Below are 26671 nucleotides of genomic sequence, written 5' to 3'. Positions count from 1 at the left end.
CCCTCGACCCGAAGGCCGGTAGCTGTAGCAGCCTCGGTGCACGTGCCGGTAGAAGGACCTGGCCGGTCCCTCCCACGCGGGAGAGTACCTGGGAAGGAGTCTCCCTTGCGGGGTGCTTCATGAAGTTCTTGAGATCCTCTGGAGGCGACCTCTGGAAGAGCTCCCTCCACCTGGCTAGTCTGTTCTTCAGCGCCTTCAAGAACAGCGAGTCATGCGCCGAACATGCTTGCCAACCATGGTCTGGGCCAAGGCAACGTAGGTAGAGGGCGTGGGGATCTGAAGTTTGGAAGAGCCCATTGCAGGATGGACACCTGCTGAAACCTGTAGAAGTCGACATGCGCCAGTGAGGAGCATGACGCCTGAGGACCGAGTACCTGAATGATAGAAAAGACCAAAAAGACAGAAGTATCCGTGCATAGAATTACATGGCCGAAGCCAAACCCAGGAGCGCTGGTGAATTCGGCCCATTCCCGTCGACGCGGGAAAGGGGACTGGGGTGTGGCACTGGAGGGTGGAGTCAGGGCAGCGCATGCTCCCTGGGCCGCGCCCCTGCGCACCTTTCTAAATTGAAAGGTGAAAAAGGTTCCTTCTCCCGTCCCTTGGAAGGGATGCCCATACAGTATGGAGGAAAGGGGACGGGACGTAAGAGTAGTGTGAGGACTCCATTTGTATAGGACAGAGTCAGAGAGCTATGCTATGTTCTCAAAATTGGTACGAGGGTAAAGGTGTTTGGGAACCAGAAGACTTCCAACAAATGGCCTCTTCCGGGTCAGTATGGCTGGGCCGAGTCCAACATACCAAGCAGTGCAAGATGCCTCTTGGGAAAGCTGGTTTACTGGATAATCTCTTGAATATCAATACATGCCGCTCTGACCCAACAGGAAATGTGTGAAAGATGAGAGCACTTTTCTGTGTATATATAGAGAGAGAGAAGAGATAGAGAGAGAGAAGGCGGGAAAAGGAGAGAGGGGGAGAGAAGAGGAGGAGGAGATAGAGAGAGAAAGAAAGAGAAAGGGAGAGAAAGAGAGAAAGAAAGAGCAAGAAAGAGAAAGAGAGGGAAAGGGAAAGGGGGAAAGAAAGAGAAAGAGAAAAGGAAAGAAAGAAAAAGAGAGAGAAAGAAAGAGAAAGAAAGAGAAAGAGAAAGAGGGAAAGAGAAAGAGGGAAAGAGAAAGAGGGAAAGAGAGGGAGCGAGTGAGAGAGCACACTAGATCTGATGGAGTTGTGGGGTGGAATGTTGAAGAGTGAGAAACATTTTTAGAAATCCATAAAGACTTTCAACCTCCAATGTGGTAGAAGGGAGGTGGGGTAACTGGACATGGATTGAGATTGGGTGTAATAGATAGACTGCCCAAAAGGCAAATGCCTTCTTAGAGAGAGGGTTTATGTAGACGTGTCACGTCAGGCATTCCTAGCTGTGATAGTCTCTGCTCTAACCTTAATTTCTTGTTAAGCATATTTGGGGGGACAAATAGCAGGTAGAGAGAGTCCTCTCATCTCAAATACACCGTCGACAAGTGTCCTGGAAGAGCAGACAGAAGACATTTATGCATCTGATATTGAGCTGCAAGGAATGGGCAAAGCTCAGTTTACATCTAAACTGCCATGCAACTAAAAAGAGACTGCAATGTAGGTGATTCGACAAGGTTAAAAGAAAATTGAAATATTTATTTTATTCATTGCAACCTAAACCCCTGCATTCATAAAGGCTACCACTTTGAGTGGCGTTGGTTTTGCATATACAACATCCTTTTTCCTTGTGAACATGTTCTTTTCTTGCTCGTATGCTTTCAATAAAGATGATATTTTATTTGGCATTTATATAGCGCTCTATATATCATTGGTATGACCTCAAAGCAATGGCAGTTTGAACGCCCTCGCGGACCGCAGTCCAAGTCAGTCGAGAGAGTAAGGTGTCATAGGGTGTTTGGGTGCACTGATTATGTGCGCAGCTGATGCGATTGCTTGATGGGAGCTGCATCCTAGCATTAGGTGTGGTGGTATTTGATATCAGTTGAATGTGTGCAGTCTGGAGGATGGACACCAAGACTGGGTTATGGCTGCGTTGGGCCTGTGCAGTATGCATGTGTGCAGCTAGGCCAATTATCGTGGGTTATAGCTGTGTTTTATCAGAATGTTGGGGTGTTCATGATGTATTGTTTGTATGTGAGCAGCTAGGCCGAATTGATCGAGGGGTGTAGCTGTGCCCTAATTGTGTTTTGGTGTAGAGTAGAGTGAGCATAGCGATAGGAGAGGCGAGTGTCTGAGAGGAGGTTTTGATTAAACGTGCTCACTTTCCGGATACCAAGTGGGCGTTTGCGAGTGCTGCGACCAGGGTAAACTTATTTGTGTCTAAATAGGTGCATTCGGTGTCGTCATCGCTCGGATATCTTTGAACATTTGTCATTTGGTTGCAGAGTCTCAGCAGCCTTACATGTTCTTAGTCGGCATTATGGGAAAAGGCAGGTTTTTAGAGCCTTGCAGAAGGCCATGTAGTCTTAGGTGTGTCGAATGTGAGAGGGGAGTGAGTTCCATAGAGTTGGTGCCAAAGTTGAGAAGGCAGATCCCCCAATCCTAACAAAATTGGAGGTTTGAAAAGAGGGCAGAGCTTGATCTTAGGGTGCGAGATGGGAGGTAGGGTATTATCTTCTCTTGGTAGGTACCTTGGGACGCTCTTGTGCACTGCTCGGTGGGTAATGCATAGGGTATTGAAGGTGGCCCTTCGTCCGACCGGGAGCCATTGGAGGGTTCGGAGAGCGGGTGAGATGTGGTCTCGTGTCCCAGGGCGAGGAGGAGTTTGGCGACAGAGTTTTTGGCTCTTTGGAGTTTGGGGAATTGGTATGCCGGTGCTCCCAGGTATAAGGAGTTGGCGTAGTCCAGTCTCGACATAACAATAGACATTACAGCGATGAGTCTCTTGGTGTAGGAGAGGTTGGTGAAAAATGCGTCTTAGAAGTTTGAGGTGGTAGTGAGAGCATTTTGAAACATTATTGATCCGACGGTAGAGGGTTAGGCCTGAGTCCATAGTGCAGGCTAGGTTTTTGAATATGGTGGGCCAAGGGAGGGTGGCCACGGGAGCAGTTGTGGGAAAAAGGCAGTACTAGTGCACACCATGATTTCTGTTTTCACAGGGTTCAAGAGGAGGTGGTTACTTGTCATCCATCGGTCAATATCACAGAGACAAGCTTCAAGGTCAGGACGTGGGTCGGTCCCCGTCTTGGGGATTCATAGGATAATTTGGGTATCGTTGCGCGTGCAGATGATTCCTGGTAGAGTGGTTAGATAGAGGTTGAAAAGGAGAGCAAAGAGGCATGCACCTTTGGGTACTACAGTGCTCACAGGGCGAGCAGCTGAGACAAAAAGGGAGAGGAAGGCGATTTGTTTCCCGTTGCTGAGGAAAGAGGCAATCCATTTGTGTGCCAAGCCACGGATTCCTAGGGAGTGGAGGTGGTCAAGGAGGATTGACTGGTTAACGGTATCCTGCATATCTATCTGATCGTGCCAAGCTTAATATTCAAACCAGAAACTTTCGGTCATCATTGGCACCCACTTTTGTTCAACCAAGATTCAAATTGGCTCTTTTTGACAGAACCAGCTTTGACGTTCAGGCACCTCTTCTCTGGAATTCTCTTCCTGTCCCCATGCATCTAACAATCTCACTTCATTCAAAAAAGCCATTAAAACCCACCTATTCAATCTTAGTCCGACTAATGCTCGTCCATCTTTGCTTCCACGGACCTCTGGAATGACTCTTCTTTTAGGTCTTTGTTGTTTCGTTTTGTTTTGTTTTTGTGCATCCTGAGGCCCAAGGGCATGTGGCGCTTTATAAAAATTGAAATAAATAAATAAAATTAATAAATAAAGGCTGCAAACAGATCGAGGAGAATCAGCGCTGCACAACCCTCAGAATATGCCGTGACCTTGAGATCATCACAGATTGAGATCAGAGTGGTTTCTGTTCCACGTCGAGGTCTGAAGCCTGACTGACCGGGGTCGAGGAGTTTGTTGGATTCTACAAAGCAGTTGAGCAGGGAGTATGCGGTCCGGTCAATGAGTTTTGCGAGAAATCTGGAGTTGGAGATTAACCTGTAATTCTTGGGTTCCAGGGGGTCAGGTGATGGCTTTTTTAGGAGCAGCGTGACATGCCTATTTTAAAGGGAGCAGGAGTTGCAGAGTGGTTGTGTGGGAGTGGATTGGGCAGAGGTGCAAGAAGGTTTCACAAATTCAGAGATTATCTTGTGGAGTTCTTTGCTGCTGCCACAGTTCAGAATTTCTTTATTGTAATAGGCTTTTTTGGCCTTTCGGAACTCTGATTTGTAGTTACGGTGGTGGAAGGCGAATATGGATCTGCTGAGATCGGTTTTAGATGCTCGCCATTTGCATTCAAGAGTGCTATTTTGTTTTTTGAATATCCTCAGGTGCGGTGTGAACCATTTGGGGGCCGGTCCTTTGCGTGAGGTTGCGGGGCGCGAGAGGAATTAGTGATTCTTTAAGCCAAGAGTCGAAGGATTCGATCGGTAAGGGTCTGCCACAGGACAGTGGTGCAGGGGGACAAAGTAGCAGGGCTTCAGCTAGGTCGGGAATATAGAGATCAGGTCATAGGAGCTGAAAATCGCGTCACGGGTGTGCCCACCTGAGTGAGTTGGATCAGTGGTATGTTGGCAGAGGCTGAGTGCATCAAGACTGGCGACCAGGGGATGGGTCATGGGGTTGTTGGGCATATCAAACCAGATATTGCAATCTCCCAGGAGAGTAAGAGAGAGGTGATTTACCTGAATGGTAGCTATTGAGTCATTTAGGGTGAAAGTCGATGATGGCAAGAGTTTTACCAGAAGGGATTTGCAGGAGGCGTTGCATGTCTGGGATTCGACAAGTGGGACAGAGAAATGGGGTATGTAGAGGATAGCGACTCTGCCACCTCTGGAGGGTCTATTGTGGGTGATAAGCGAGTAGCCAGCAGGGAAGACCTTGTGCACGATTGGCGCAAATTTGTCAGAGAACCAGGTTTCGTGATGAAAATGAGGTCGGGACTGTCAGAGGATATGTGGTCAAAGACGCTGTGTCCGTTTCTTGCTACGAAGCAGGCGTTAAAAAGGATGCATGTGACTTGGTGAGGGGAGGTGGTTTTCGTGACGCTCATCGCAGGCAGTGCATGGTGGACATGGGTGCCCGATGAGGTGGGGGATGTGGTAGGATGATTCTGGGTGGTTGAGACTGGTTTAGGGGGGGAGGCGTCGCAGGGGACTGGATGCCTGTGCACTTTGAGTGTCGGGTGAGGGGGTTAAGTCGATGGGGTGCGGGAAGAGTAGACAGGTGGTGGTAGATATGTGAGAGATGAGGTGGGAGGATCAGGGGGGATTGGGAGGGTGGTGGGTGGAGCAGTAGGTGTGTGTGGGTTGGGGCGGGTTGTTTCTGGTTCGAGTCTGGAGGGCGCAGAGGGTTTAGGTGTACTGGGTGAGAAGTAAAGACGGCAGGCAGGGTGGAGGCTGGGAGAGGGGGAGGAGAGGTTCTGGAAGTAGGGGTGGGAAAGACTGGGAGGTTGGATCGAGGGAGAAGTGGTGAGGAATGGAGGGTCGAGGGAGAGGGCCAGTCTCTGTTGGCGTTCGGTGGGTTTTGGTGCCACAGGAGTGCGAGAGAGGGTAGGAGAGTCGGGGGGGGGGGTGACACTACAGTTCTAGACTAGAGATGGTCAGACAAGCTTCTTTCAGAGAAGGGAAGGGATTGAAAGGTTGCTGATTGAAATGAACAGAAATGAATTAAACGTGAGAACACATTTAAAATAGTGGTTTTAAAGCAATGTATGTTTGTAAAGTTTGGAAAATATTTAAATAAAACTGTTCAGCTTCATACTTGGCCGAATATTTAACAAATTATTCAATATTCAGTTGAATGCTAAATATCATCACATGGCCAACGGAACAGATAACTACTGACACCAGAAAATGTTTGAAGGGTTTTATTAAACAAAAGTAAAACAGAAGACTATTGCATGGAAATTGTTTTAGGGTGGCTATAATAAAGATTCTTGGAGACATGGGCCTTAAACTCAGAATTATAAATCAAAGACCACAAAAAAGGCATTCAGAAAGTTGCAGACTGGAAAATGCCCTGTTTAGGTCACTCTAGCATTCAGTCCTTAGCACGTCTTGTGGGGTCCAAAAGGCATCTGCCTCATCAGGATTTAAGTCTTCGTGCATTTGCCAAGTGTCCAAAACGTCCTGCCCTTCGTTGGGACTCTGCTTTTCTCAGTTACCCATTCCCCTCTTCTGGGGCCAAGGGACTTTCCGCCCTCTGTTCCTGTAACTAGGCAGTATGGTGCTTTGCTTACCATTCCACTTGCGGGGATATAAGCCCCTTTTCACTATTCCACACCGAGTGATATAGTGCCCTGCTCACTCTCCAAATGATATACTGCACTCCTCACTCTCTCTCTTCACTGTAACACAACCCTCGTTTGGATTCTAGATAGGATACAAGTAATTTATAACACACCTGTACACAAGTGTTTCTAGGTGCAACAAGACAAGGGAGGGAAAGACAGAGGAAGACAAGACAAACAATCTTACTGTGTCATTCAGATCATAGAAGTGCGAGAACAAGAAGTGGAAGACGGGGTACGGGGGGGGGGGGGTTGTGCCAGTGATACTCTGAGGGTAGCCAAGCAACCAGTCGGTGCAGCAGACAGGTCGGTCAGGTAGGTCAGCAGGGGAGGGAGAGAAAGCAAAGAAGAGGTACGTTTTGAGCCGCTTCCGAAACTTCAGGTGACTTGGCTCAAGTCTGAGAGGGGCAGGGAGGCCATTGCAGAGGGAGACACTTGCAGAGGAGAGAGATCTAGGGGCTTTCCACTTTTTTTGCAAATCCCCTCTTCTACAGTCAAAGTAACTCTCTACTTCTTACGCCGCCCTTCTCTTGGGCTCATTCTTTTGGTCTCAATGGGCTCTCCTCCCTTCCACTGTAGCCCACCCCTCTTTTCTGGAGTCCCAGGAGCTCACCACTTCCTCACAGGAGCAGCCTTCTTCTAGTTTGGGGGCTCTTCTACCCCTCACTGGAGTACATCCCTCTTCTGGGGTGGAGAGCTTCTTCCTCCACTCACTGGGGCAGACACCATTTGGGGTTTAGAGGGGCTCTTCTCTCCCTCGCTGGAGCACGCCCTTCTTCTGGCGTTCAGGGTGCTCCTCTTCCACTCACTGGGACAGACATCTCTTTTGTAGACAAGGGTGCTCTTCACCCCATCACTGGAGCAGACACCTCTTCTGGGTGCTCCACTGATCTGTGCTGTCCTGCTTCCTAATCAAACTCCTCATCTCCCAGCCCATAAGACACAGCTTTTTAGCCTCAGCTTTTTCCCATTGGCTGAGGATAACTTTTTAATCGATTAGTTAGCTTCCGATTACAAGACAAGGCAAGGCCATCTTTAAAAAGCTTGAAGCCATCTTGGATATTTTTTGGTTAGTTTCCAGTACAGGAGCTGGTAGTTGTCTGCTACTCTGCTCCCTGGCTGCCCCTCCCTCCCACAGAGAAGTTCTCTTTGTGGGTTTCTGCTGGATAACGGGCCATCCCAAGGGACAGGACAACGAAGTTACCACCTGTGCAAAATCGGGGTTCCTTTGCTTGGTAAGGGGGCAGGAAGTATTTCTCTTATTAAATGTTGCAGCTGCAGGAGAGGGAGAACAGCGTTCTCCTTCACAAGCGCTTATGAGGGGAGCAGAAGGGGTTGGCATAAGTTAGGCCTTTCCCTTTGAAAATCTGTTCAAGGCACCTTGGTTGTTTGATCAATGAATTTTCACACAACACATATTGGAATTAAATTGCATATAATCCAAGGTGTCTCTTGATGTGCTTGTTTTTCCCCATATCGTATGTTTTCCTGAATTATAGAAAGGCACTTGAGTCCACTCTAGATTTTGGATCGCTAAACCGTATGCATCTTGGGAGATGCAGTCCCAAATATCATGTTTTGTTGGGATCCTGTAGATTCTAACTAGTTGCTCTATCCAGGGTTTTGGGACTCGCTTTGGAATGGTCCTGTCAGACCTACTCACAGGTGGATTACGGCCTGGATGCAATGGTGGTATTGTAACTTTTTCACAATGTGCTATTCGGTACAACCCTACTATGAACAAAGGAAGACCAGGCCAGGTATTGACTGTCGAAGAACGAGTATGCTGGGAAAGTTTGGCTAGAGGCCTGATGCTGAACCGAATTATAATGTTCATTGCCCATGATAACTGCATCCTTAGAATTGCAAGTACACTTAAAATAGAAGGTTAGATTTCACTGGTCAACTATTGCGTCTTATTTTGAGAATTTACTAGAACTGTTGCCCCAAATATGAAAACATAAGACAAACAAAAGAACCATGTACTGCAAATAACGTATAAAAACGAAAACAATGATTTTAAACTAGCGCATGAACAGTGCCTCTTTGAACAACAATGGATATACTAGGCCACGCCACCCATATGCTCAAATTAGCAGTCATTATGTGACCAGTGCTTATTTCTTTAATTGTCACTGTGGCGGCTTTCTCCTCGTGCTGATACTGGTGTTGGAAAAGCAGTAACAATACTCATTTACATACAGCAAGAATGTTACAATGCCCATAAGTCGCATGGAGACTCAAGTTTTAGAAAGAGTTGAATTTAATAAAAATTGAAAAGTAGAAATAATAAAGACAATATTGATCGAGTAAACATGGAAAACACATGCTTAATGAAGTGCGAAAATGATATCAAACGGAGCGAAATAACCAACAATATGGCAACTAATTAAAATTTCTTAGAGTATAAGGTCGAAATAAGACTGATTGAGGGAAGAGAAAGTCTTCTTCTTCTTCTTCTTCTTCTTCTTCTTAATTAACGGGTGCGTGGGCGGACCCACGCAGGTGCTTCCCCATCCTAAAGGATGATGTGCACCAGACCCACCAATCAATCAATACTTTTCTCACATAAACTCACAACTCCTCCCAACATCACACTGTTCCTCATCCTGCCTCTCACCCCGTCACCTCCCAGCAAAGCCTTCCCACTCAGCTCAGCCACACCCAGCGCAGATAACCGAACCCTCATCAATTCTCTCTCCTCAACATGTCTCTCACATCTAAGCAGAAAATGTCCCACAGTCACAGACACCCCACACACCGCACAATCCCTCATCTCACGCTTCCCCACTTGATACAGACAGTCTTTCAGCCCCACATGCCCTATCCTTAATCGATTCAGCATCACCTCCTCCCCCATCCTCCATTCCAGACTCCCCGCGTCCACCTTCACTGACACTTTCCCACAAACAACAAAGTAGAGACTGCAGCAAAAGCTGGAATTAAAAGGGGAAAAACAAAGTATCAATGAGGTTGAGTTAAAGTGCAAAAAATGGGGGGGGGGGCAGGACTGTAAAACAGTATGCTTTCCCATAAGTGCTGGCCGTGCATTTATCATAGGCAGAGCAGCACCCCAGTCCTGATTGTGAATATGGTGCGGCAAGAGCTGCACACTAATATGATTGGCTGACAGGAATCAGCAAGCGCATAAGGATCTGCAGCTGTGACTTAGTCTCTGCACAGAACCCACACCCACCCAATGGCAAGTGACATTTCACAAACGATGGCAAGGTATTCTTGAACTGGAATGGGGGTTATGTGGGTTTTAGTCACCACACCAAGCCCATTACAGATGACAAAGAGGTCCATTGCAGGTGGAGATTTTGTCATATTGGTAGGCCAATTGGAAGTGTACAGATCTAGCATGGTACTGCTAAGCCATGCCCCTCAAAGTCGGAGGATGTTCTGTTAGAGAAGGTCAGGACTATTTCTTTAGTCAGTTACATCAACAATGAACTTCCTATGAACTTCATTGTGTAAAATCAAATAGAAACATGCATATTTTGTGCGTGTGTGGAGCAGCCCGGATGTGCTGTTCTGGAGAAAATAAAATAGCTAGACATCACTTAAATGTAAACCTACGAAGATTTCCAAAATAGCCCAAAACGGTGGTCTCAGTCATTTTGTCTAACCAAACATGCCAGCTGGCTTCAACACAGTAATGGAAGGAACCCATCATGCCTAAACAATCTACCAGCACATCCGTCCATGTGCTCCCACTGTGCCTCAGCTGTTGCAGCAATTTCATGCTAAGGTGTAAAATGCACAAGATCGTATACACAAAATGGAGCTTGGGGTTATTAACCATTTAGCCCCATTTAAATTGCCATCTCTCTGAAATACTGTTAAAGAGAAGGAGTTCTGTTAATCATTGAAGAATACACATTAAACTAAGGTAACTATTCTTCTGAAACGGTGAAAGGTCAATCCTAGAAATGTCAAGAAAAGCTGAACTACTGCCTTGGATTGGTCAAAACATTTTTATTTATTTTATTTCATCCGTTTATACACAAGGGGGGGGGGTCCTGGGAGTCCCTCTACCAGACATTAGTCCTGGTTACGAGAGACTTACCCAGAGTCTTTAGCTCACTATCTTTCACAGAGAAGAAATATCCCAAACATATCAGTCTTTGTCCTGCCCTGGGGCAGTCCATCACCGAAATGCTAGGCAATTCTCCTCTGAACAAGAGTACCAACAGAAACCCCAGACACGTGTTTTGGTCTGGTTGGACCTCATCAGTAGGGTGGATCTGTGCCTCTCTAAGAATAGTGAGCAAGGGGTCCACGTTTATATACATACAGGAAGGAACAAGCTCTTTTGATCACAAACGATAAGAAATCAGATTTGAAGTGAAGCAGTGAGCTTCTTACAATGGGCGAGTTTGAGTGACATTCTGACCAGGTGGTTGTGGAGGTGGAATTACATTTGTTATTTATGTGCTGCATTTGGCTGCTGAAAATGTGTGGGCTGTTGACTAAAGCAATTTTTTCCTCACTATGCATAGCGGCGTCAGCCTCCATTGGCACCCTCCTACCCCTTTTGTCGTGGGGGGAGGATACGTCCTGAAAACACCCTGAACCTAACCTGTTGATAAATAGCCAGACACTAGTTTACATTTTTTTTGCAAACAGGTCACAAGTTATTAGAGCATACAACAAAGAGGCCAGTCCCAGCCCTAAACAGCCACACTCTGCCTTATATGCGGTCCCCAGGGGGGTGCGGAAGTGCCCGCCCTGGAGACGGCCAAAACCCTGCCTCCAGGATGAGAGGTGTGGGTGTAGTGAGAAAGGGGGAGGGGGTAGCCAGAGGAGCGTCCCGCTATGTGGGACGTCCCTTGAGCGCCCCTTGCAGGGGCTGGGATCTCCTCTTTCATCATTGGGGGAATGTAAGTTGGGCACAATCTTCGAACAAACCCCACTGTATAGCATGCTCATAAGTGGTCTCTCACCCAAGGGTATCTCATGCATTTAGAATAGAGATGTTTAGTTTCATATCGTTGCAACACTTATTTTGCGAAAGGGAATGCCTAAGCAACCGAGTTCAGTTTTGTGATTCAAAACGTTGTGCATGAATGACCTGAAGGAGCCTTCAGGAACAAAGCAAAGTATGTCCTTAGGACACGAGAAATCCGAAAATCGACAAGTACCCTCAGTGAATTTTCATCCAAATACTGATACCATCTTTTAAAAGAAAAATTTAAGTTTGCTTCGTATAGAACAATATTTGCACAATTTCACATAAAGTATCAAGTGGGGCTCTGTGACACGAACCCAGCAACTACAAGTCCAATCTTGAAGCCTATGCTGCTAGTTGACCACCCCGGGGCATCATGCAGTGTAAATGATTATTGAAACCAACATTCTTCCTATCCTTGCTACGATTCCTTTGAATCTGTGACTCACATGATTTTAGCTTTCTCCCAAGTTTCTCCCCAAACGTAGACTCCATGCCGGCGGACCAGGACCGCACAGCTGTCAGGGTATTGGCACATGGCCTGTGACATTCGGTACTTCAGATCCTTCTCCTCCGGAGTATTTTCTACTATTGGGACCACCAACATGTCATCATACCTAAAAGAAACACAGAACACTAGTGTTAGTGCAGAACACACACAGTTATGCACATGAGCTTGGGAGCACAACAGTAAATAGGCAGAACGGTCTAATTTACATGTTTCATGTATCACAGCACCAGTGTATAGCCTTTCTTTTCATGTTTTCTCCCCTTTAGCAGAATACACATTTCAAAATATCTGAAGAGAAGATCTGAAGAAAAAGCTCTAAGGTACTGGCTGGAAAGTGCAAGCATTATGCCTACCCACGTTCACCATAATTTAAAAGCGTGAGACGGGATGAATCCCTTATTGGTACAGGACGGTGAGAGACTACATGGCTTGCGGAAACGATGCATGCACAGAGACATGAGCAAGCTGTAGCTGTAAGAAGATGGCCGGAAGGGCTGGGAATGAGTCCATCAAAGTCAGTGTCACCATACACTGGGCTTTGTCCCAGCTGTACTTTAGGCTATTAGATATTTGCCCCTGTTGAAAAGCCTCCCAATTAACCGTAATACAGTATTATGCCTTACTGGTGAAAAGCCTGTGTCCACTGTCAATTACCTCACCCGCACGTTCAAGCTACCTCAGCACATAACTATGCTGGTCTCTTCAAACTTAAGTGCCTACTCTTCATTTATCATATGTGATGTGTGCTCTCAGACACCTTCTCGCATAACCTCTAACATCAATGCCAAAACCCATATGCTCTGTTGCAACATCACGGCCACTCACCCACATTCGTAAACTTGGGATATCCGTGCCTTTACCCACATTCTTGCAATACACCTGGAGATGGTGTCCCATCTAATTTCTCACATACATGTGTCACCAATGCATCCATTCACTTTGTTGTGCAGTTGAGACAAACGTCCACATCCACCTTCTTATTTAACACTTGGAACAAACTCTCCCACCTGCCCCCTCCCCCAATAATCTTGTAGTTATTGCCACCAGTCAATCGCTTATACCATCAACCCCCACACCCACATTCACAACTTCTTGTGATATCTCAGCCATCTAACCCACCTTTTCTATGCTTCTAGTGACAGAGCATCAGCGTGCATTCTGAGTACTCCCCAATGACATCAGTGCCTCCCACCCACCTTCTCCTATACGGTTAAAAGATCACACCCACGGATCCACCCAAACACCTTCTCAAGTAATCACTTGCAAGAAAGCCCACCCCAACCTCCCGATTAATCTCTCTGGACACTGTAGCCCCAACCCACTTTAGCCAATAATCTGAGAAGGTGGGAGAGTACAAATCTTGTAATACAAGCATAGGCCTCCTGCCTTCACAAATCTATTTGCATAAGTGCCCACACACAGATGGCCACACACATTAATTAACATAATATAAATCCAATGTTATTACACTAGCAGCACAAACTAGATGGAGTGGGCAGGTTTTTCGGGATATATGTGGCTGTGGATTACAGCATGCGCAATACATTTGGCAGACAGACATAGGAGTATTACCTTACATAAATCTGTGAAATCAAAACTCTTGTAAACAGATTGAATTCGAATGGCAGTGAACGGGGATACTGTGCAAGATCCAAAGGTGATTTTACATTTTGGACCATGGGTTCAGAAAGATGACAGCCGGGAGAACGCTTTCCTTTCAGGGCGGGAGAGGGGGAACGAGGTTGCTGCAAAGATAAGGATCTGTTAGCCGCCTTCTCCGGGTTACAGCTAAAATTGCCAAAAGAGCACAGGTGTGTTGGCGATGCGGTTTGCCTACTGTTTATAAAATAGCCAGCCTGTTCAACAGACACTGGGGCGCAAAGCAAACAGGACACGAGTGTGTGTATTTACCTGGCACACAGAGCGAAGATTAGTAGCTTCCACTGAAATCCTTGCTGGCACACAGGCTGTTTCAGTTGGGGGGGGGGGGGCGCTAGAGGGTGTGTTGTATTGAGGTGGGTGGGTGCGCTTCCCTGATCTCAAACACCTTCAGCGCTTTGGCCAGCCAACAGAACTCATTTTCGATTTTTGGAACAAAAGTGCAATAAAAAGGGTGGTGAATCGTCCCAGGATTCTCTTTGCAACGTGTCCCTGCGCCACTATTTGGCTAAAAAGCAGACGAGAGGAGATATGGACTCCACTAATTACAACGTTGTACTTTCAAAGGAGAACAACGAGAATAGAGAAACCTAGCCAAAAAGCACCCGAAAGAAAAACCTTGGAGCCAACAATTGCTGCATAATGTGGTGTGTTTGAAATGTGATTTTACCGCGAGGGAGCCTCAGGCGTATATGCAATCTGCCCTTGAGGTTCTACGAAGCCTCACCCACTGCTTTTGCCCAGATTGGGACTCTAGAAATGGGACTCTGCGCTGCTTTCTTCTAAAAACGGAAGGCTGGGGCTTTGCTTGACACTCGACCTAATTAATTCCATTTGTTTTGAGCTGGAAGTTATTTACTGCCAAAAGTTTCAGTGCATTATGCAGTCTTTCAGAAAATTAACTGAAGATCTTGGAATACTTTTCTTAACGGTGGATTATTCAGGCAAAATAACTAAAATACATGTTTTTAATGACTTTGGCTAAAAGTGCATCATAAACGTGACAGGTCGGGTAGAAGGTGGAACAGTATATTAAAGCTATTACTTCTAGATATACTGGGACGTGCTCTGTCCAGGAAGACCAAACTGTAGCTATTTGTTCTTGGCACACTATAAACCGTCTCAGTGTCATGATGACCATGAGCAGGGGAGAAACGTTAGGAATCCCAGTAAATGCATTCTGCCATGCAAGTCAGACCTGATAGAGTCTCACTGTCAAACCGCATTATATGTTTTTAAACATGGTGTTAGTGTGTACCCTACATGGTATTGGTGGGTGTGTAACCTGGTGTGCCTGCCGGCCATTGAGTGTTTAATTGAACTTTTCCACATCCATATATAAAAGACCCAATGTATACTTGCTGCTGGCCATCAGTAATTGGCATGCTGGCAGCATGTTCGCAGCAACGGAGCTACAGTTTTAGAAAGTGCCCCAGTCGATTTGTTCCATCAAAATTGTACAAAAAAATGTTGGTTGGCAATCCTGCTACAAGTGTGTAGTCTACAAATTTGAAAGTACACCCTGACTACCAGAAACGGGGCCCACAAAGGATTTGTGTTGGCATATGAATAGAAGCAAGGTTTTTTCTAAAATTTGCATTGCCTTTTTTTTTTAGAATCAAAACAGAAATCCCTTTGAAGGTAGGCAAGCAGGTTTCAATATAACTGTACATCCCCATTGCCTAATGGCAGTTTAGCTAAATATAAAGCAACATCGAATTTGATATGGTGGCCTGTGAGGAAATAGTTCTACATTGCCAAACCATCCGATGTCATTATCCACTGGTTCCCTGTAACTCATACAATTGTCCGACAATTTGCCCATCACTGTATGGGGTTGGGATTCACTCAACACAGTGCTTGGCCCAGCCCCGACTGCTTCTTTTATTTGGTTCCCTGCCTGGGAAGGCTTGACATCATCCCAGAGTAACTGGACAGACCCCAGTGTACAGGTGGGAGTCAATGCTTCAGGCTTCAATGAAGGCTTCCCAAAACAATAGGGAACTCGCACCTGGGACATAATGAATTAAATCTCTGAACTCGGGCAGACAAGCAAGGGGGCGGGGCGGAGTGTAGCATAGAAGAGCTGTCCCCAGAGTAAGGGTCTCCACATCTTAGAAATGGTTAGGCTCCACACCATCCTTTGTCCCCTCCCAACTTCCTGCAGACAAAGCACTCTGGGGAGCTGACATCAGAAGACATATGTATTCCAACAGCTGACCTTGGCCCCTTGCATAAGGCTTGCAATGGGGAAATCCGCTGTGGCAAAACAACCATTTAAAGGCAGGGATTAGACCATCCCCTTAATTGAATCATCGTTGGTCCTGACAAGAAGGATTTAACTGGAACATTGAGGAGTTTGGGCAGACTTTAACCCATTAGAGATTGGGGTACACCTAGAGCTTTCCAAGGAGATCTGCTGTTTGTGGCAAACTCTGCAAGCGTCCTTGGCAACATTCCTGGTTGGGAAGGGCAGAAACAGACCCACATTTCCTCAGAGATCCTTAACAGCAGCTGAAGGATAAAACAAGCTGCAGTTGCTGTCTCTGCAATTTCAAACTGCTTTGAATGCTTGAGAGCTGCGCTCACCTGAACATCTTCTGTATGACCCAAGCTCATCAAGCCAAGTGGCATTATAGCTTTTCTTTTTTATTTCTTGCTTATAGCCAGAAGTAGGCTTTTACAAGAACAGAAGCGAGAACTTTTGTAGCAAGATGTCCAGGTAAAACAAAAATAGAACGTTTTTTCGAGGTCTAGGACGGGCATTACTTTGCAGATTCAAGGTTTGAGATTTTGTCCATTGTCAGTTTCATAATTTTGGCTGTGGCGATGGTCCATCTGTTGTCTCCGGCGAGAAGACGTGTCCACCATAGCTCTTCGCCACGGAAGTCAGTACCAAGGAATAGGCGAGAGAGATGCACTTTTCGGAGGTTTTGCGTAGCAGGAAACTGGCTCATTATATGCAGTATAGTTTCTGACTGGTTATTTTCTTGGCAGAGTCTGCAGTCACTCGTTGTAGATTGTGATCTAATTTTCAGGGTTTCCCTGGTTGGCAGAAGATTGAGCCTTGCTCTGAAAAAAGTCCCTCAAGATTTTGCTGGGAAATTTCTTTATGTAAGTTGCTACTTCTTTTTGTTTGCGAATTATTACAGGAAGATGGGACAGTAGTTTGTAGGAAGACACTTGATCTAGGGTCTTGATCCAGGCCAGGTCTTCCATCTTGGTTTTTATCCTCTGAGGGTTGTTTAACAAATCCTCTTCCGTGCATGCTACAGTCTTTAACTGGGTTTTGTTCTTTTCGCACCAGGCGTTTAGCTGCACGCTGGTCCCTTTTACAACTTCCTCTTCAATCAGCTTACAGATGAATGGAGTATCAGGTTGCAGAAGTTTTCTAAAGAGTTGCATTCTGCTGTTGTCCATCATCGCAGATAAGGAAAGCAAGCCAAGTTTGCACCTAATGGCTGCGATCGGTGTAGATTTAGGAATATTCAGAACAGAGCGCCAAAGGAAGCTCTCCAGTTTTGCCCAAATTGTTTCTGGCATTCCCAGATTGGCATACATAGCGTAAACCATTGACGGAATGACCTTTGTTTTATATTATTGTATTGCCGGCAACAGCGAGAACCTTCCGTATTGCCTGTCAATAGTTCTTGTCTGAGCAGTCAAGTTACGGATCTTGGACCAGAGGACTCATTGCATATGGGCCTCGTTTTTAGAGCAGTCGAAGGTGATGCTCAAATATTTGAAATCGTCGACTGACTATCTTGGTTCCTTCTAGGTACCACTTTGGTTTCGTTTTTCTCATTGGAGCTTTTTCCATAGTCAGGATTTTCGTTTTGCTTTTTGTTGATCTCTAAATTGTTAAGTGAAAGATATGTCACCAGGTGATCGAGCTTTCTTTGAAGTCCAATCGGGGTTTGGTCAACCAGGATCATGTCGTCGGCATAGAGTAGATGTGGGACCTCTGTGGTGCCCATTTTTGGTGGAAAAGCCCAGACTTTTGCTGCAGACTCCTTGTAATCTCCAAGGAAGGCGATAAAGAGGGCTGGAGCCAAAAGACAGCCCCGTTTGACCCCTCTAAAAGAGGGTATTTCTGAAGAAAGCAGGCCGTGTCGGCTCAAGCGTACACGCATTTGTGTGTCGGTGTGGAGTGCTCTAATGGGGGCTAAGATAGTTTGAGGACAGTTCCAAATGGATAGTTTAGCCCAAATCTTTTTCTTGTCCACATGATCGAATGCTTGAGTTAATTCCACGAAAGCTAGATGTACTTTGGGTGCGCCTGCTCTGACCTTGCTTTTTAAGATGTTAAGAAGCATGATATTTGCGGAGGTGTTCGCGTATTTCAGAAAACCAGTTTGGAAGGGGTCTGCGCTGGCTGATGACTTTGCCCATTGTTGGAATTTTTCAAGGAGTAGTGATGCAAACATCTTGCTGATGGTATCCAGTAAAGCTATCGGATGATAGTTGGACGGATCTTCTCTAGGGCCTCTCTTGAAAATGGGGACCACCACCGTCTGTGTCCAAGATGGAGGTATAGCTTTGCAATATTCGCAACGCGCAAAGATTTGACTGATCAGAGGCGCCCATTCTTCAGGGTGTTGCTTCAGATCGAAGTTGGTGAGGCCACCAGGACTTGGCGCTCTGGAAGCTTTGAGATTCTTGATCTGTCTAATGATGTCCTCTTCATCTGTAAGGTCTTCCCAAGGGGCCGAGGTGGTCTCCGTTCTCATCTCAGAGGTGTCTTTGCTGTAAGCAAAGAGGGCCTTGAAGTGGAGTACCCATTTCTCTTCACTTACAGAGGATTTCATTCACTTGGGTGTCTGAAGGTCTAATGAATGACCAGAAATCCTTTGTTTTTTTGAGGCCACAGCCTGGAGCATTCTCTGTGTCTTGCTGATATAGATTCATTCTGTGGGTTCTTAACCATGATCTATATTTCTTCTGTTAAGTCTGAAATAATGACCAAGCTTCAGAAGAGTTTTGGTTTAAGGTTGACCTTTTGAGGTTTCTTAGCTTCCACCTTAATTCGACGAGAGCTGTACTATAAGAATGGTGGGCTTTCCCAGACTTGGTTTTGGAGGGCAGGCGGTATATCCACAGGAGAGTTTGGTAGTCTAAAGTGACTCCTTTTCCTTCACAGTCTTTGGCTTCACGTGGTTCGCTGTATTTCTTTGCTATTTCAGCTATGATGGAAGATGTTAGCTTAAGCCAAGTTTGTTTATGGTTTGGTTCGATGCTGGCATTGAATATAGGGTTTTGAGTGTGGCTAGTAATCCAACTTGTGGTCAAAAGGTTATGGTCACTTTTGTCGGACCTCAGGACTTTAAATGTCGTTAGTTGGGCGAGTAATGCTGAAGAGACAAAAATGTAGTCCAGGGTCACTGCTGAGGAGGCGTGATCAAGTGATCCGCTACGGCGATTATAGCTTATTGAATTGCACCACGTTGCTGAATCCAATTGTACCAACTCAACCACCCCAAACCAGATTCTATGCACTCTAACACCCACAAAAGCACAGTTCAACGCAGTCGAGCCCTAGAAAGAAGATATTAAGATATTTACAGTGGTTCTATTCCCACCACCTCCCCCTGGCCTTTTCTGTGGGCCCTAATGGCAATTTATAGCCCACACTTCTTATCTTTTTGAAAAACCTATAATTAAACTGGAACATTGCTGCAAAGAACATGGTATGCATCCCCCTGTCTTCATACCCAGCATGCCCTATTGAAGCTAAGATCTGCATATTCTCTGAATTCCATTTCAGGGATGGGTTGTTAGTGTTTTTATTAGTTTGTCTCTTTAGTTTGGTGAAAGTCTTGTATTTTTATAGAACCTCGACTGGGCATTTCTTTTATTTTGATAACAGTATTATTGTTTGGATGTGTCCTTTCAGGTTCACACCATTCTTTAAGAGTATAGCCTACAATAGGCCCATGCTACCTTACATAGGAATAGGAGGTGCACCATTTATGTGGTGCCTGTTTCACCAATATGACTTAGATCACTGCTGGTTTAGTACGACTGGGTGGCGGAGTAAGAGTTTAAAAACCAACACTTGTTTCAGTACACCAGCAGAGCAACAATAATTTTGTCACACTCAGTCTAACAGTAAAAGGGAATTGCATGAGCACACATCAGTTTCTCTCCTTTTAACATCTTTTATTCTGTTTTTGCCATTAGAGAATAGTACAAATATATAAATATATATATATATATATAATAACAAGACATATTGCATTAAACCCTAATCACACATTTGCGAACTAGATCTAAACGAATTGCTGCATCAACAAAATGAGCCACGTCATAGGTAAGGGGTACATCATGGGCTGATAGAATTGTTGTTAAGGCTTCCCATTTTGTTTTTAATTCACAAACTGAGAAGATGTAGCCTAATTAAACATTTCCTTAAAGTCAAGTATTTAGTACAAAGCAATAAAAAGTGAGGTAGGTCGTCAATTTCGTTATCACAGGACTTATTGGCTAAACTTACTGATCCATGCTTTGACGGTGGGCAGAACATTTAGTTGCAGAGGATAGGAGAAACCAGACCTCAGAAAATCTTCGGAGGCAAGGGGATCTTTAATTGATACCCAAAGTTTTAAAGAGCAAATATTATTTGCACTAACCCAATATTTTGCACACTAGTCTGCTTCTACTGCCTTTTTTATTTTTCTCAGATGATCCTGCAGAAACTCTTCCTTTGGTAGCATTATATGATTAGAGATGTCCAATCTCACAAAAACAGTTAAAATATGAGACCACCAATTTGTTGGTTCCCCTTTGAGTTCGATGGCTGCGTTTTTAACATTCTAGTTTGAAAACAACAGCCAATTTATTAAATAGATATCTGATTGGGACAGTGCACAATAAGATGCCAACGGTGGTAAACCTAGCTCCAACCTGATTATGCACATTGGAGGGCATTTAGAGACACCTGAGATTTATCTTAAACTATTTTAGATCATTTCTAGATGGCCTCGGCCAGAATGGCCCCATGCTTAAGCTCTAATGAGAGCAACCAAGGATATTTGAACTTTAAATACCTAAGTGCATTTCATGAGAACCTGAGCACCAAATGTATACTAAAACATAAAGAGTCCCCTATGTGAGGAGTCAGAAATGCGAGGCAGACAGCTTGGTAGAGGTTGTTCACAAGCCATTTTATTAACTTATAAGGGTGTGATAAAAGTTTCCTTTTCCCTAACCTAACGAGGAATTCCCTGCCTAGGAAACGAAGACTAAAGGAAAACACTGATATGAAAAGGTATCTGTCCCTCACACTATACAGGTATTTATATGGTTGTTCAACCTCAACACAAGAACTGTTCTAAGTACTCTTGTAACCAGTGTTGTATCCCCTTTCCCAGGATTACTGTACGATTTTCAAATAAAGTTCGAATTGGGAAAGTCCATTTTACTAGTTAGGTTTTGCTGTTAAGGTAACACCAAAAGTTCTTTCCAATAGCCACGTCCTGGTTCAAACACTAAGTTCCTTCACTCCGTGATGGTTTCACTTGGTGCTTGGGCTGGCATATACTAAATCAAGGTTCAACACTTCAGAATAAAGTTTCCACAAGCTCTTGCTGATCAGACCACAGAGTCTTTGTCTTCACACCACCAGAGAATATTTCAACATAACTGCTCCTCTCTGGAAAAGACATCTACTTCAACATCTCTTCTTTAACAACAATGTTTTAGTCAGGATGGTTTTACCACAGTTCATCAAATACATTAGTGGTTTTGCCACTTTCCTTCAACAACAATCTTTCATCACAATGCAGGACTTCAATATCTTCTTCCTGGTCCACTAACCTGCCAGGACTACCACTACCAGTCCCGTTCCTGGTATACTCGCCTGCCAGGATAAAACTCCTTCCACTATTAAAAATACTCTGTCATGAGCTTTACTTCAAAGCTTTAACAAAGTCTTTAGTTTTCAACAACACAGATTCAGAACTTTTCCCACAAGGACATAATACCCATTGACGCGGTTTGTTCCACAGATTCTTTTACACATGCAATGGAGGATACATTTCTCTCCCCCTCGATAACTTCCACAAAAGGGCTTCTATCCTGCAACCCTTCAGTTCCTACTATCACGCCAGGTAACTGCTGGTAATGTTCCTCTCCTTGATACCTTCCACAAGGAGGATTTCTCTCCTGCCACCTTTTATTGACAGTGGCCCTTCTTTGGTTAAGGCAATGCTGGTTGTTATCACAAAGAGGGTTTCTATCCTGCCACTTTATTAACAATGGCCCTTCTTTGGCTTAGGCAATTCTTGTTCTAATTTTGTTCACTTATTGTCCCTTCTTTACTTTAGCAGGGAGGGTTACAGTCTGGTTCAATATTGTCCCCTCTTTACCTTGTCAATGAGGGTTCTTGTCTAGGATCAATATTACCCCTTTTTTATTTTGGTAATGATAGTTGCAAGTTTTCTCTTTACGTTTCCGCTCAATACATATTGTGAACCACAAATACTTTCTTTCCTTAGATTGGTATTCCGAAAGTTTGTAAGCAGCCAACAGTCTATCCTGAAGCATCCTAGGGGTCACCTATAAAAAGCCAACTCGCCGGTCTCTCATGCGTCCGCTCACCCTGCTGCAACCTCTTCTTCCTTCGTCCAGTCCAGAGCTTCTGACAGTTCCTCTCGCGCTTCCGTAGTCCGTGCCTCTCATAGCAGGAGCCTGCGTTGCTCATCGGCTTCGCCAGTACTCGACAGCCACCGGAATTAAGCGCCGGACAGAGAACTTCTCTCTCTTCCGGAGCAGCCTGCTTCAGTGTTGCTTTCCGCTGCGCGACCTTTGCACTTGGGGTTTCAACCTTCTACGACTCTCTCTGCACGATCATCCACTATGAACACAGCAACGGTCCCGGCATTTAAGATTATCTGCTCCTTCTCCATACACAGCTGCTGGCTACTCCTACTGCTTCTGCTAGCTCGCGCCTGAAGAGGATTTAAATAATCAAAATTCCTGCTCACGTTTGGGGTTGTCAAACAATAGAATGCATAACGCAGTTCTCTGCCTGCGATTCCCTCTTCCTTGTCCCAGTACCTAGGGTATTATGGGACCTGAGGTCCCTAATGTTCTTGTTCCTCTCATCAAAAACTTTTTTACTGTTTATAAAACATAGCTCTAAATAAGGGTTTTAGAGAAATTAATGGTTGGTTCTTAATTTCACAGCTCAAACCAAAGGGGGGAAATCACACTTATGAGAAGCAATGGTATTAATGTTCTGATCCTTACATGTTCCATTCTCATGCTTACCATAATGGTTTTTATTGCTAACAATTTGGGTAGGGGGCCTCACTCTGACAACAAACCATTAGGTATTCTGGCACCATGTAGATCTCACCCTCCAAAGAGGATGAATAATGAGTCTCTCCTAATGCAGTCACCCTATTCCCTTGGGGTCCTTCTCCTCCCATGTGATCCACCCGGCTAGTACAACAACTTGGGTTAGTATCAGGTAGTGACTGCCTTCCCCAGGCTACTTGCGAGGAGACTTTAGGTAATGATTCTGCAAGGACCCTGCAGGATTCATCGCACCTTTCTTTAGGAACAAATTCCTGACTCTAAATGTATGCACTATCCAGAACCTGTTATGTGAAAAGATAATGCCTAGGTATGTATGACATACATTACTCACCGTAATTGTATTTCTGATGATTGTATTTTCAAAGACAGAAAAGGGACGTCGACATGGGGGAGATTGTAACACTATCCCTAATGTGAGGTGTAGTGTACCCAAAATCCCTCATGTGTTGAGGTCCCACCCTTTGTTTTTCTTCTGCTATGAGGGAGTCTTGCAGAATGTGTGAGTGAGTACAGAAGAGAGAAGGTGTAAGATGTCTATGTTCCTTCTACTCCAAGAAGGGACGAAGGGTGGGAGCATGTGAATGTAAGCAGATACACTCATCAGAAATACGATTACGGTGAGTAATGAATGTCTTCTTATGCTTGTGAATCTGTTTAGAATCAAATGCTGTACATAGACTAGCGAGCAGATGGTGCAGAGATGTGTGAAAGAACAGTAGCAATGACATGTCTTAGCACTGCTTGTCCCACCTTAGAATCAGACCTAGAGTGTGCGTCTAAGTAGTAGTGTTGGGTGAAGGTATGAACATAACTCCAGTGTGCTGCTTTGTAAATGGCCTCTAGAGGAACATTTGCAATTAATGCTATGGTAGCCCCTGTGCCCCGAGTCCAGTGAGCTCTAGGCGCAATGGGTACATCTCTCTTGGCAAGAGAGTAACAGTGTGATGCAATTTACAATCCATCTGGAAATGGCTGATTTAGAGACCGGGTCCCCTTCTCTATCAGCTGCCACAGAGACAAAGAATTGGTTTGTCTTTCTCAGTGGCTTCGTTTTTTCAAGGTAGTCTATTACTGCCATCTTCACATCTAGAGTATGGAGGCTTCTTTTCTGCCACGTTAGTGGGGTTTTCAAAGAAAGTGGGAAGTTCGATTGATTCACATGGAGCTTCGAGATGAATTTACGCCCAAAACTTGGGTGTGCGCAAAACCACCTTGTCTTTGTGAATAGTTACACATTGGTTTTAAACAGAAAGTGCCTGCAGTTCCCCAACTCTCCTCATCGAGATGATGGCCACTAGGAAGACAGCCTTATAGGTGAGTGCCTTAAGGCAAGCATTGGGCGCATGGGCTCGAAAGAAGATCCCATTAACCGTTTGAGGACAACATTCAAGTTCCATCCTGGAGTTGGGTTGGAAATAGGGGGGGTGAAGTCTTTTTACCCTTTCCATGAAAGCCGTAATAACAGGAATCTTCCACCATGATATCTTGCTCTGGAATGTAGTGTATGGAGAGAGAGCGGCCAGGGAACTGAAAACAAGTCCTGAGTCTAATAGGTGGGTTCGATAAAGGATATCTTTAGGGGAACAGTCAATTGGGAAGACGTTCTTAGCATTGCACCAGATAAAGCATTTCCACTTATTGGAGTAACAATGTCTGGTGTTGGGTTTTCATACCTCCCCGAGTAGGTCCCTACATCTCTGAGGGAGTAGGAGGTGGCCAAACTATATGACTTCAGGCGCCAAGCTGCTAAGTTGAGTGCTTGGGGGCACGGTTGCAGGGTCTCCCCCTGGTCTTACAACAGCACGTTTACACGCTTTGAAACACATTGTGTATAGGCTCTATACAAATTAACAATTCAATCGAATACAGGCATGGCAGTTTCCTCAGAGGGGAGACTGACATTTCCATGAGATTGGAGAATCATGGCTGCCAGGCCCACATAGGTGCCACCCGGATCATTGCAACTTGTTCCTGGTCCATCTTGGGCACTATCCTGTTGAGAAAGGGAAGCAGGTTGGGTGGGGGGAGCGTAGGCAAAACCCCAGACCCTGTTATCCATAGACCGTTTCCTTTGGAGCACTTCTGTGGGTACCTGGAGGTGTGATCTGGGCTTTGGGTGTTCTCCATAGTCGCGAACAAGTCGATGTCTGGCCAACACAATTCTGCAATGATGTGCTCTTGCAGACGCCACACTTGCACTATGGGTAGGTTGAAGTCTCTGCTGAGCACATCTGCCCGAAGATTGTGTTCCCCGGAACATGATGTCAGAGGAGGAACATGTGTTTGAGTGCCCACAGATGTTCTGGGACAGTTTGGATAGCCCTAGAGTGCGAGTGCCCCCTGTATGTTCAAGTAGTACACGGCTGTGGTAGTTTCATTAAGGACAAGAACTGTCTTACCCTGCAGATGTGCTTGGAAGACTTTTAGGGCTTTGAACACTGCAAGCAGTTCCAACAGATTGAAGTGATTGGATGCTACTGATGGGGGCCACACGCTGTGTGCTGTCTGTTGAAGGAGGTGAGCTCCCAACCCTGACAGAGATGAGTCTGTGGTGAGAGTAGCCTCTACTGCGGGTGTGGTAAAAGTGTTCCAATGCAGAAGGTTTTTTCTTGACCACCACTGCAGAGACTTAACGAGGGCTGTCAAAACAACCACTAGATCATCCCACTGTCCTGACACCACTTGCTAGAGAGCCTCTGTAAATTAGGAGGGACAGGACAGGGGTCAACATCCATATGTCTCTTTAAAATGGACTCAAACTGGTCAGGGAAATTAATGAACTGGGCCATTTTATTCATACAAACCTCAAACTTGTCCATGGTCCATTCAGCGGAGTCTGAGGGATCAGGAAGGGGAAAGGTGTGATGCTGGAAATGCATCAGAGGGACAGGGCCTCTGAATCCTTGTCCTTTACTGCTTTTTATCATGTGTTCTGTCATGTTTTCTGCCCAGGAGTCCATGTGGGACTCCTGGCAGTGCAGCTCTCTTTTGGTTTGGTGAACAGACCCATGGGATACCCTTATGGCACCCATGGGTAGGGGTACAACCCTGTGCCCCTAGTGTATGTTCTTGGGCACCTGTGGGTGGCCCACAGAGCAGGGTATGGGCTGGTGGCAGCTCCATGCTGAATTTGACAGGTGCTCTGGGTGTCCTCCATTTTGGGATAGCCAGGCCCTGCCATTGGGATCAGTTGATTCCTGATAGGAAACAAGATGGCCCCTGTGGCCTCTTGCTTTCTATTGCCTGTTACCTTGTTTCCCAAAGTCCTGGGAAGCCCTGACTCTGTCCCTTCCCCCTGACTGGCTGTTGGGTGGAAGTTCCATATATGGTGTTGTTGTGAAGGCCCAGCTAGACTGACTGGAGCCTTCCCAGTGACTGTATGTTGTGGGTACCTCCTGTGGGTGGGACCTTGGTGAATGGAGTGTGTGACCAATATACACTCCTTGTTGTGGTTGTCTGGTTTCTGGCATGAGAGACAAAGACTGAGACAGCCCTGCCCGAAACTGGCCTGAATGCAGTGTGTAGTGTTGAATGGCTGGGTACTTGTCCCAATCCACATTCCTTGTTGTGAGTGTCTGAAAGGGAGGAGTGTGGCCTGAATGCACTGTGTGCCTGATTGGCTGACTGATTGCATGAATGCCCTTCTGTATGATTGGCTGCTGAGTGTGTGCCAGCAGTGTGGATGAGAGACAGAATAGTATATCTGGGGACCTCTCACCACTGGTAATGGGTTCAGAAGCATGCAGAAGCATTCTGGAGTTGAGTCTCCACTCTAAGAGTAACTGGAACTGCTGATCCTCGACGTCCAGCTGGAAGAAGAAGACTTGCTGTGGCATTTGCTTCGACCGAT

At 45.5% G+C, this 26671-nt stretch overlaps 1 protein-coding gene across 9 annotated transcripts in view; it reads right to left on the bottom strand.

Moving 5' to 3' along the window:
• Positions 1 to 26671, bottom strand: part of APIP (APAF1 interacting protein) — a 1110572-nt gene that overhangs the window by 73670 nt on the left and 1010231 nt on the right. For all 9 annotated transcript variants that reach the window (XM_069623369.1, XM_069623365.1, XM_069623368.1 and 6 more), the window contains one exon: positions 11780 to 11947. In XM_069623369.1, coding sequence (XP_069479470.1) covers positions 11780 to 11947 — 168 coding nt within the window. The remainder of the gene's footprint in view (positions 1 to 11779; positions 11948 to 26671) is intronic.

Source organism: Ambystoma mexicanum, chromosome 11 (genome assembly GCF_040938575.1).
Source record: "Ambystoma mexicanum isolate Mex_15411 chromosome 11, UKY_AmexF1_1, whole genome shotgun sequence".
In the NCBI taxonomy this organism is placed as follows: domain Eukaryota; kingdom Metazoa; phylum Chordata; class Amphibia; order Caudata; family Ambystomatidae; genus Ambystoma; species Ambystoma mexicanum.
This window is presented reverse-complemented; position numbering and strand designations above follow the sequence as displayed.